The 12,026-nt window shown below is 39.2% G+C and overlaps 1 protein-coding gene across 2 annotated transcripts in view; it reads left to right on the top strand.

Moving 5' to 3' along the window:
* ASAH2 (N-acylsphingosine amidohydrolase 2) overlaps nt 1–12,026 on the top strand; it is a 69,445-nt gene that overhangs the window by 48,728 nt on the left and 8,691 nt on the right. Inside the window, exons 15-18 of one of the 2 annotated variants that reach the window (XM_059170239.1) lie at nt 713–752; nt 1,525–1,620; nt 4,714–4,809; nt 6,845–6,991. In XM_059170239.1, coding sequence (XP_059026222.1) covers nt 713–752; nt 1,525–1,620; nt 4,714–4,809; nt 6,845–6,991 — 379 coding nt within the window. Of the gene's footprint in view, nt 1–712; nt 753–1,524; nt 1,621–4,713; nt 4,810–6,844; nt 6,992–12,026 lie in introns of those variants that run through there. The other variant, XM_059170240.1, reaches the window with a different exon arrangement.

Here is a 12,026-nt window from a genome sequence, read left to right as displayed (position 1 = left end):
TTCGGTTCTCGGCTTGGATCTCTAACAGAGATGCTCTTCATACTGACATAGGACACTGTCCTCACCACCGTCACCACCACCACCATTACCACCATCACAGCCATATTCCCATAGCATTAGCACTGGCCTCCTCATCACAAGAACAACCACCACCCCCTGTCATCCTTACCCTGCCTTACATTTCCCATAGCACCTGCTGTCCTCTCACTTCTTATATTTGCTTGCTGACCACCTTCCTCTCTGGGATGTAAGTTTCCTCCTGTTGAATCCTTAGCATTTTGAAGTGGGCCTCTTCTGTAGTAAGTGCTCTGTTTTACTGAAGGTTTCGATGAAGGAAAGAAATGATACATTCTTCCTATGCAGGAGCGATGCACTCTCTACCTGCCTCCGTTTTTACTAACATAGAACATGAACAGTTTACTTCTGCTGAAACAAAGAATGGAAAATGATTATGGTCTTTGCCAGGGGTATTTATTGATTCCCTTTCCCCCTACAAGTTGTCTGTTTTCAGTACAGGATTTATTTTCAAGATAAGACAGCTAGTGACAAAAAGCTCAATTTTTGCTTTGCTTTGCCGTAGAGCTCCTATGAAACTTACCATATAGTATTATGAGCCAGGATCACACCCGTCTCTCACTCTGAGTTTTTCCTGTATTTTTTGCATACAATCTGAGTAGGAAAACACTTAGATAAATCTGTTTTCTTGACTCAGGACCATGTCTGGACGGAGACTTCGAGAGGCAGTTCAAGCTGTAAGTTAAAAATGAAATGAAATGTCTATGATTTATATTTGATGAAGAGAAAAGAATTCCCTTATTCCTGTAATCTGATACCTTTTAAATTAATCTTTGCTGAGATGACCAGAGTTTCACAGTTCCTGAAAGTAATACCTAGAGGTGAATATGAAATATTAGTGGTATAAGAACAAGCTTAAAGATTATAAGGGAACTAGAATCAGGTTTAAATAATTTATTGCTCTTTATATATTAACAATTTAGAAATTGATGATGGTTTTATGGATTAAATACCAAATCACCATAAGTACCTTAATATCATGAAGTCCTGTCTAAATAAAATCTAACACATGTTAAGAGTTCTGGATCTTATCTCTATTTATTTATATTCAGGAAACATTGCAAGTGGTTCTAGAATGACATAATCAACAGAGATTTTATTACTTGGAGTTGGAAATAACTACTATGGTTAGTTAGTATCCATTTAGGAGATGGATAAAATATCTGTCGTTCAGTAATAAGACGATTCTCCACCTGCAAATGTTATCACTAAGATGTTCACAGGTCCATCGATTTGCCCAACTGTAGTGTAGTTATGGCTCTAACTTTTCCTCAGGGACTCACTGTACTTCTACATTCGTTGGCAGTTCTGATCATTATGAGTGATGTTAGGAGAGACACCCTCCACCACCACTGCTCCCATCTAGGATCATATGTTAAGTTTAACTGGGCTGACAATGTACATTACAATGGAGAGTAATTTTATCGGGCTCTACCTTTCCCCCACTAGGAATTTGCAACCAATGGGATGGAGAATATGACCATTGTGATTTCGGGTCTGTGCAATGTGTACACACATTATATTACCACCTTTGAAGAATACCAGGTAAAGTGGAAAGTTCTCGGTGTTTAAATGAACTACCCCCTCATCAAGATTCTTGTGTCAAATGCAGGTTTTCCTTCTAGACTTTCTTAATGGTGTTTTTGAGAGATGCTTTTGTTTTGGGAAAGAGGAGAAGATGATAAGCCAGAGGTTGTATTGGGGCATTCTAGGTTTGCCCTTTCCAAGTTCAAGTCAGAATTCAGGTCTTACTGATGTTGACTTTTTCTGAAATAAAGTATTTCATCAGGGGTACTGTCCATAGTGCTTCTAGTGCCTGAAGCAGAGAAAACTCCCACTAATACTACTATTTATTGAATGTACTAGCTCAGCACTTTGCAAATATTATCTTCAGTCATCTTCACAACAAGCCCTGGAGTAGGGTTTTATTATATCCATGACATAAATTAAGAAACAAAGTCTCATAGAATTTAGGAGAGGTGATGTTTCTTTGATTGCAAATAGTGCAGACAGTAGCTCAAGTACTTTTTTTAAAAAAATATTTTATTTATTTATTTGACAGAGAGAGAGAGAAAGATCACAAGTAGGCAGAGGGGCAGGCAGAGAGAGAGGGGGAAGCTGGCTCCTGGCTGAGCAGAGCCCCGATTCGGGGCTCCATCCCAGGATCCTAGAATCATGACCCTAGCCGAAGGCAGAGGCTTAACCTGCTGAGCCACGCAGGTGTCTAAGCCACCCAGGTGTCCCCAAGTACTTTTTATTTTTTTTTGCTTTAAATAATTTTTTTAAATTAATTAATTTATTTTTTATTTCCAGCATAACAGTATTCATCACTTTTGCACCACACCCAGCGCTCCATGCAATCCATGCCCTCTATAATACCCACCACCTGGTACCCCGACCTCCCACCCCCCACCCCTTCAAAACCCTCAGATTGTTTTTCAGAGTCCATAGTCTCTCATGGTTCACCTCCCCTTCCAATTTCCCCCAACTCCCTTCTCCTCTTTTTCTTCCGATGTCCTCCATGTTATTTGTTATGCTCCACAAATAAGTGAAACCATATGATAATTGACTCTCTCTGCTTGACTTTTTAACAGTAGTTGTCCGAAGCAAGGGAACCGTCTAGTTCCCATAGTTCATGTTTGCTGATACATCTGCTTGAGTCTCTTGGCAGTCCAGACAGAGGCATACAATCTAATTTTTTACAAATGTCCCATGATGCCAACAGTGGCATCTGCCCTGTGACTCTCTGTTGACTTTCCTGAAATTCTCTGCCTTCTAGGAAATTCTCTTGAACAAAGATTCTTAAATGAGGCAAACTTGGATGAGAATACTTTTCATTTATCCATTTTTTTCATTTCTCTGTAACTCTTATGTAGAATTTCCTTCAATTAGGAATGTAGGTAACAAATGGCAATAATATTAACAGTAGCTCTGACTTTGTCACCAACAGGAACCACAGATACTTTTTACATCACAGAGAGTTATTGCAGATTTGGAAACAACTCCCCTCTCATCACTAATTTAGAATCATAGTAGTTACTAGATCTGTTACTAGATCTTGTTACTCAGTAAAGAAGCACAAACATTACTTCTTGTTCAGTAAAGACGGACAAACATTATTCTTCAAACATTATCTTATCACAAACATGGTTTATTTTTCTTTGATTAAATATATTTCAGTCTGATTCATTTCCTTTGTCAACAATGTATTTCATTTTATACATTTAGAAACATTTACTCTGAGAGGGGTGCACAGGCCCTACAGACTGCCATAGGAGTCCAGGGCACAAATAAGGTTAGGAACTTCTACAACGTCTCTCAGGGCCATGTTCCTTCAAGGATTAATATTAATTTATTCACTAATTCATCCAACAGACATGGGTTGAGACAGATACTATACTAGGCACTATCTGGGCATAACAATAAGTAAAAATTTGCCCCTACCCTCAAGAGTACTAGGATTTAGGATCTAGTGAAAGGCAGAACAATTAATCTCATTGCTATAAAAGGGACGTATAAGGTAATAGGAAAAGAAAGAGAAAGTGCACTAGTCTTTATTGGGTGTTTGAGAATGGAGACTTGCAGATTTTCGGGAAGATGTAACCCTTGTCTAAGTTCTTGAGAATGGGTAGGACTAGTTAGGGAAATAAAAGTGAGGGAGGAATCCCATAAGGAAGAAACTGGACATGCAGTGGCCTGGGGGTGCTGAGTTAGTATGTTTGAGGGGCCATGAGTAGTTGAGAGTGGGGAGATGGGAGCTGGTTGATGGGGAGGTTTTCGTTGGAAGAGCATCTTTTATGCTCTGCTACAAAGCTTGACCTCAATAAGGAAGGAGGTTGTTTTGGAAAACAGCAGTAGAATTCCAAGGAAGGGATGTTCTGATCAAGTTTTGATTTAAAAAGGTCACTAGGATGACAGTGTTGGAAAACAAATTAGAAGGGCAGGTGTGGGGGCTGAGAACTGATTAGGAAGTTGTCCTTATTATCTGGTTGAGAGCCAAGAGTTTGGCCACAGTAAGATCAGGAGAGACAGAGGAAAATGAAAGAATTCAAGGGATTCCAAGTAATGGTCACTTGGAGACTTCCAGGATATAGGATGAGGGAGAGGGAAGAGTCTAAGATGGCGGAAGGTTGGCATTCACTGGGATGATGGACGTCGCAGGGAGAACAGGTGTCTTTGCGGCAATGAGTCTGGGATTCCTGTGGAACAACAAGAGGCTCGCTGTTCAGTGTAAGGAGTTGTAACTTGTTTGGTTTTATAACTGTGTGATGGTTAAATGTCCTTCTCCAGACAGTACCATCAACGCCCAATTTCCCCAGGAGTTACTGAGACCCTCACTTCCCTTATTTTTTTTTCCATCTTGCTATGCTCCTTGAAGGCCAGCATTTATATTTTAAGATAGACTTAAGATAGACTTAAGCTAAGAGCTATTCCCCTCTCTCAGATTAGATAGACTGACATTCCAAATGGTATAAACCAAGAGAGCCCATTGTCTTTAGCAGTTAATGGGAGCCATTTATTTTAGCTGGTAAGTGGAAATGTCCAACCTCACATCCCTCACACCCCTCCTCTAAGACGTTGCACCTCTGTGAATGCGTGGACAGAATGGTGTAAGACTCGGTGCTGTGTCTCCTGCAGGCTCAGCGGTATGAGGCAGCATCTACAATTTATGGACCACACACTCTGTCCGCATATATCCAGCTCTTCCAAGGCCTTGCTAAGGCCATTGCTACGGTAATCAAAACTCGTATGCATGTGTGTCTTGGGAGCAGGGAGATGCAGAGTGAAACAGAAGAAAACCTGAGCTTCCAATGTTCAGTTTCTTTCAAACCATTTGTACTTAAAAAGTTAGTAGCTACAAAGTATCTCTAAGAAACAAAACCATTAGTGAAGTCCGATGCCATTAGTGTCTCACCGTGGCGACAGCTTTGTTCACATATATTATCTCATATTATCTTCGTGATCATCCTGTGAAAGTATGGAGGTATCATTTTCTCTCCATCTTTCAGATGAGTGAAGTGGTTTGGAGATGCGAGTCATTGGGCTTATTCTAACTGTAGCCGGGGGCTGGACCAGTGTTCTCCAGTCCTGGCCAGAGTCTCTCCAATCACTTCATGAGTTGAGCAGGTCATTCTTCTGAGAAGCCGATTTCCCATAGTGCAGCATCTCTGAAACAAGGATGCATCTTCCCATCAGAGGAAATTAATGATTATAATCAGTGACATGTTTTTACTTTCTTGGTGGCTCAAAAATAAGGCAGTTGCTGTGATCACTAGAGGCTGAGAGATGATGGAGTGTAACTGTGCAATGCGTACACTTTGCATTGAACTAGAATATATACACCTCAACACGCTGAATTAGAAGCACCCCCACCTGTGGACCTCAATGAAGTTGACTCTGGCCTCAGCAGATGAGCCAGTAGGCAGGAAAAAGGGCTTAATATCATTGGCAGATCTTTATATAATACACTGTAAGCCCCAGTAAAGCCTGGGACACAATTACCGCATAGCAAAGACAACAAAGCCCTTTCAGAGAAAGAGCTTGGTTAGATTGAGTGGAAACAAATGATACAGCTGCTTCTGTGGATTGAAACAATGGAACATTGGCAATTCCATATGCCTCCACCTAATTGCTGACCATAGGAAATTTCACTACAGGGTATCTACTGAAGATGTATTTTAATTGTCTGATGATTGTTTTATCATAGCATTCCTCTCCATTTTAGGTCTGATCTTTTTTTTTTTTTTAACCAAAGTAGAACTGCTTTCATTTTTATCATGAGAGCTGTAACTCCTCCTAGAATATTCTGATCACACAGTAAGGTATAAATCTATAACCCATCCCAAGGGATAGGCTCAGACTTCACTTGCATTATGACTGTATGTCTACAGTTCCTCCCACAGAAATAGTCTTCAAGTTTTATAGTGACACGTAGGGAGAAAGTGTGATTCATTTTGTGAATTTTAGAAATTTGTGTCATAGCCAGTGTTATGGTTCTCTCTCTAAGATTAGCTATGAGATCTCGAAAAAGAATACTGAGTATCTCCCAGCTTACGTTCCCATTTGTGGAAAGGGAAGGCCAGCAAATCGATGTTATGGCTGTTGAAAAGATTAAATTATTAAAGTATGGCTCGATGTCCATTATGAAGGATTCCTTAAAATTTGAGATCAATGTTGTAATGACACCATTAAAGATCACAAATTTTGTGGAAAACATAGATTAAACCAGTCAGGGCATATGCAGATCTTAACTTTTAAGTTAAAAGTATATTTATTATATGTTTTTTTAATTAGCACAGAGAAGGATCTAGGGGGAAATAAAGCTTGGTATTGACTCTGGGTAAGAGAGGCTCAGCACATTTTAAAAATCAAAAGAATAATCACGATGTCATGGTACAAAGGGTGACCATGTGATAGGCTCCTATCTACAGTCACATAGTGGAAAAATGACTGTCCCAGAATCTAAACTTGTATAGTATTTACACTCTGATCTCAGGACTGCATGGTCTGGGGTAGTGAAAGTGCTATCTATGACCCAAACTTTCCCCTAGTGACAAAAGTTTAAATTGAGGACATCTAGACTCACATTTTAGCAAAGTTGCCCCACATTTTGTTAAGCTTTTATCTCTTAGAGAGAGGCTGTGTGTGTGTGTGTGTGTGTGTGTGCGCATGTTTCCTTTAATGAAGGCATTTCTGGGAGGTGGCGGCCTGGGGAAAGGGGCTTTGACTCTACATTGTGTGGTCCTTAAGCAGATGCTCTCTGTTCTAGGATACAGTAGCCAACCTGAGCAGAGGTCCAGAGCCTCCATTTTTCAAACAACTGATAGCCTCCTTAATTCCTAATATTGCGGATAGAACACCGATAGGCAAAAATTTTGGGGATGTTCTGCAGCCCGCGCAACCTACATACAGAGTGGTAAGACTCCCCAAGAGATCTTGGAATCTTCCAGAAACCTGTGTCTGAGGATGGGAAAAAGACACTGTCTAATGTCAACCCCTGCTTCTCATCATGCTATAGACAATGATAAGTTGCTGTTAGCAATGATAAGTCCTAACAAATTGATAATGGTTGTTCTTGACACTGCAGAGCTCCGCAGACGTGGAAATGGGGAAATACTTATTTTCCAGGTGGTGATGATGTAAAATCAAATTTCTAAAATTCAAGTGCTTCTTTTTGTCTCAAATTGTTGGTCGTGGAACCATTTACTAGAGCTCAGAAAGTTCTCTTAGATCAAGGACAGGAAAAGCACGTAGCAATGAGGCAGGACTTGAACTACTACAATTGTATGTTGACCTTGTATCCTTCCACTTTGCTAAATCATTTATTAGTCCCACGAGATTTTGGGTGGGGGATGTGGATCCCTTAGAAGTTCCTACATACACTACCATGTCATCTGTGAATAGAAGCAAGCTTACTTGTTTCTTTGTGGATTTCTTTTCTGGAGGCTTTTAATTTTTGTTTCCTTAATGCACTGGAGTCTACCGTATAGTGTAGAAGACATGTTGTGAAACTGGGCGTCCTTCTCTTGTTTCTAATCAGAAGGAAGAGGACTCAGTTGTTAAGTACGATGTTTCCTTTAGCATTTTTATAAATGACTTTAATCAATCAAGTTGAGAAAGTTCCCTTGTATGCCAAGTTATTTTTGTTTGTTTGTTTGTTTGTTTTTTTAATGAAGTATGGGTGTTGGATTTGTTCCAAATGCTTTCATGTCTGCTCAGGTGATCATGTAAGATTTTGCCTTTTATTCTATTAAGGTAGTATATTGCATTAGTTGATTTTCAGATACTAAATAAATACCCTTCCTTAATGGTATAGAATCTTTTTTTATCTGTTGTTGAATTGGTTTTGTTAATATTTTGCTGAAGTTTTATACTCATGCCTATGAGGGACATTTGCAATCTTCCTTTCGTGTGTTCTCTTTGTTGCCCTTGGTGTCAGGATAATATTGGGATCAAAGAATGAGTTAGCAAGTGTTTCCTCCTGTGTTTTCTGGAGGTTCATGGAAAATACTGGTGTTATTTCTTCTTTAAATATTCAGTGAGGTTTATCAGCAAAGCCACATGGACTTATGCTTGTCTTTCTGGCAAAATTTTTATTTACTGCTCCAATTTCTTTACTTATCATAAGCCTATTCAGACTTTCTTTCTTTTTTTCTTTTCTTGAGTCATTATGTATCTCTCCTGGCATTTAGTTTGTCTTGAGGAATCTGCATCTTCCTAAAAATTTACATCTTCCTAGGAAGTTGCTTGTTTTATGTAAGTTGTCTAATTTGTTTGGATAAAGTTCACAATATGTTCTTACAATCGTTTTCATTTCTATAGGGTCAACAACAATGACCCTTCTTTCTTCATGATTTTGACAATTTGTGTCTCCAGAGAGCTGGCTTTTAGCTTCCTTGATTTTATCTATCATTTTTCGTATTTCAAATGCAATGATTTTTGCTCTGGTGTTTTATATTCTTTCTTCTGACTGCCCAAATTTTATTTTCCTCTTCTCATTTCTTAAAATGGAAGCTAAGGTTCTTTTTACGTGTTAGTGTACCTTTTTTAATTCTTCTGGGGTTTTTTGTTGTTGTTGTTGTTGTTGTTGTTTTACTATATATTTTTTATTATTTTCCTAGTAGTTGTTTTAGGGAATTGAAAAGGAAAAAGAATTCTGAATTTCCTTTCTGCACTCCCTCCTTTCAGTACTTCTGGCAGCAGCAATATGTGTGGATATTTCCCCCACACCAAGCAGTTCTCCAATTCTCTGCAGACATCAGCTTGGTGTCCTGTAATTCAGTTCAATTCTGACACTATCTGCTTGGCGTTGGCATTTACTTCACAGGTTAAGGGCTCAGTCCCGCAAGACTGTATCCCTCCACTCCCACCGCCTCCCACAATTCAGATGCCAGTGGTGAATCCAAGTTGTCACCTCTGTTCCTGACTGATTGCCTACAAATTGGAGATTCCCAGGAGCCTGACCTTGGGCTAAACAACTTACTGGAACAGGCTGACAGAACTCAGGCGCTTACTAGGTTATCGATTTATTATACATGGCTTACAACTCAGGAATAGCTCGTTGGAGGAGAGGCAGGAGGGCAGGTATGGGGGAAGGAAGGCCAAGTTTCCATGAGCTCTCCAGGTAAGACACCCTCCCCAAATCTTCATGCATTCGCCCATCCAGAAGCTCTCTGAACCCCAGACTTTAGAGACTTTCATGCAGACTTCATTTTATAGGCATGATTAATCAACTCATTGGCTATTGATGATTAACTCAACCCTCAGTCTCTTTTCCCTTTCTGGAGATCAGGGGGTTGGACTTCATAATTCCAACCCTCTAATCACAAGGTTGATTTTCCTGACAACTAGCCTCCATCCCGACGTTACCCAGAAACCCTCAGCCAGTGGTCATTTCATTACATACAAAAAGACACACCACTTCTGGAATTCCAAGAGTTTTAGAAGCTATGTACCAGGAGATGGGGACAGAGACTATCTATCTATCTATCTAGTCCATATATATAAATATATACAATATATAAATATATATTACATATAAATATATATATAATACATATATACGTATTTTGTCATAGGTCTACAATATACATTTTAACTAATTGTACCCTGCACTTCAATATAATACTAACAATTCCAAAAAATATAAAAAGATTGTTTCAGTATATCTATTTTCCTTTCCCATCCTTTGTGATACTGTCACATATATTGAATCTGTGTATACATACAATACTACAGTGTTATAACTAATTGTCTTATATAGTCTCGTACCATCTAAAGAGATTAAGAGAAGATAAGGAAAAGCATAGTCACAGAATATTTTAAACAGCCCACATATTTACCATTCTGAGGATCTTTGTTGTTCCTTAGGAATTTGAACTACTGTTACCATCTAGCATCATTGCTTTTCAGCATGAAGAACTTCCTACTTAGTTCTTTTTGGAGGACAGCTCTGCTAACAACAAATTCTCTCAGGCTTTATTCAGCTGCAATAGCTTTATTCTCCCTTTATTTTTGAAGGATAGTTTTGCTCCATCTTTGTGGAGAAACGTTTTTCTTTTAACACTTCGGGTATGTTCTGTTGTCGCCACTGTTCTTCACTGTCTAATGAGAAGTCAAATGCTGATTTTATTGGAGTTCCCCTGTATGTAAATACATCATTTTTCTCTTGCTGCTTTCAAGATTCTCTATTTGCCTCTGCCTGCCCCCAGTTTGCTATAATGTATCTGAATGAGAAGCACTCTGTGATTATCCTACTTGGGATTTGTTGAGTTCCTTGGGTCAGCAGGGTAATATTTATCAAGTTTGGAAAGTTTTCATCTGTTATTTCTTCCAAATTTTGTTTGTTTGTTTGTGTGTTTGTTTCTCTCTGCCCTCGAAATTTTGGGACTTGTGGTTTGTGAACATTAGTATACTTGATGTCCCGTTTATTTCTGAGGTCCTAGCAATTTTTCTTCAGGTTTTTCTGTCCATTCTTCAGATCAAATAATTGATTTTAATTTTTATTTTTTTAATTGTGTTATGTTAGTCACCATACAGTACATCATTAGTTTCTGATTAGTTTCTGATGTAGTGTTCCATGATTCATTGTGTATAACACCCAGTGCTCCTTCTAATCTGTGCCTTCCTTAATACCCATCATCAGGCTAATAATTTATATTGATAAATTCTTGTTCACTTATCCTTTCTTCTGTCATCTCATATTTGCCATTAAGTTCTTCTAGTAAATTTCTCATGTCAGTTGTGACTTTCAGCTCTAGAACATCCAATCCATTTTTTAAAAAAATTTTTATTTTTTATAAACATATATTTTTATCCCCAGGGGTACAGGTCTGTGAATCACCAGGTTTACACACTTCACAGCACTCACCAAAGCACATACCCTCCCCAATGTCCATAATCCCACCCCCTTCTCCCAACACCCCTCCCCCCAGCAACCCTCAGTTTGTTTTGTGAGATTAAGAGTCACTTATGATTTGTCTCCCTCCCGATCCCATCTTGTTTCATTCATTCTTCTCCTACCCACTTAAGCCCCCATGTTGCATCACCACTTCCTCATATCAGGGAGATCATATGATAGTTGTCTTTCTCTGCTTGACTTATTTCGCTAAGCATGATACGCTCTAGTTCCATCCATGTTGTCGCAAATGGCAAGATTTCATTTCTTTTGATGGCTGCATAGTATCCATTTTTAACAAGTCTCTTCACTGAGGTTCTTTATATGTTAAGTCATTATCATCAGACTTTTATTTTTTTCTTTAAACATGATTTATATTGTTCTTAGAACACCTTACAATGGCTGCTTTGAAGTCTTTGTCTGTTAACTACAACATCTGGGGACACAGAAGGGCAGTTTTGACTGGGCTTTTTTTCCCTTAGTATGAGTGACCTTTTCATGTACACACATCCCATCATTTTTTGGTTGTTGTTGTTGAATACTGGGTGTGTTTTGGTACATTGTAGCAATTCTGGATCCTAGCCTCCCCTCCCCACCCCAGAGTTGTTGTTTTTTGTTTGTTTGCTCCCCGAGAACTAGACTGGCCAAATCAGTCAAGTCTATCTTTCTTGCAATGTGTGGCTACTGGGTCTTCTCTGTTTCTTTTGTTGTTCTTGATTTTACATTTAAGTCTGGCTCTCAAGGTGTTGTCCCTATGGTTAAATAACTTAATGTCCAGCCCAATATTGACCAGAGTGTGTGCTTAGATGCTTCAGGGAGTAAGAATTTCAGTCTCTGCTGATAGGTTCTTTTCCTGGGCTCAGGTGGTCCTCTTCTCTGCACACAGAGTTGAGGGGAACCTTCTGCAGATCTCCAGAGTGCTCCCTCTGTATGTAGCTCTCCTCTCTCTGGTATGCTCTTCTCTCTATGACTCTGCCTTGTGAATATGAGACTATTTGGCCTTCACGGACTCCCACATCTATTCCTTAACTTTGATCTGCTTCCTGGTTTTGGT

Source organism: Mustela lutreola, chromosome 4 (assembly GCF_030435805.1).
Source record: "Mustela lutreola isolate mMusLut2 chromosome 4, mMusLut2.pri, whole genome shotgun sequence".
Classification (NCBI taxonomy): domain Eukaryota; kingdom Metazoa; phylum Chordata; class Mammalia; order Carnivora; family Mustelidae; genus Mustela; species Mustela lutreola.
This window is presented reverse-complemented; position numbering and strand designations above follow the sequence as displayed.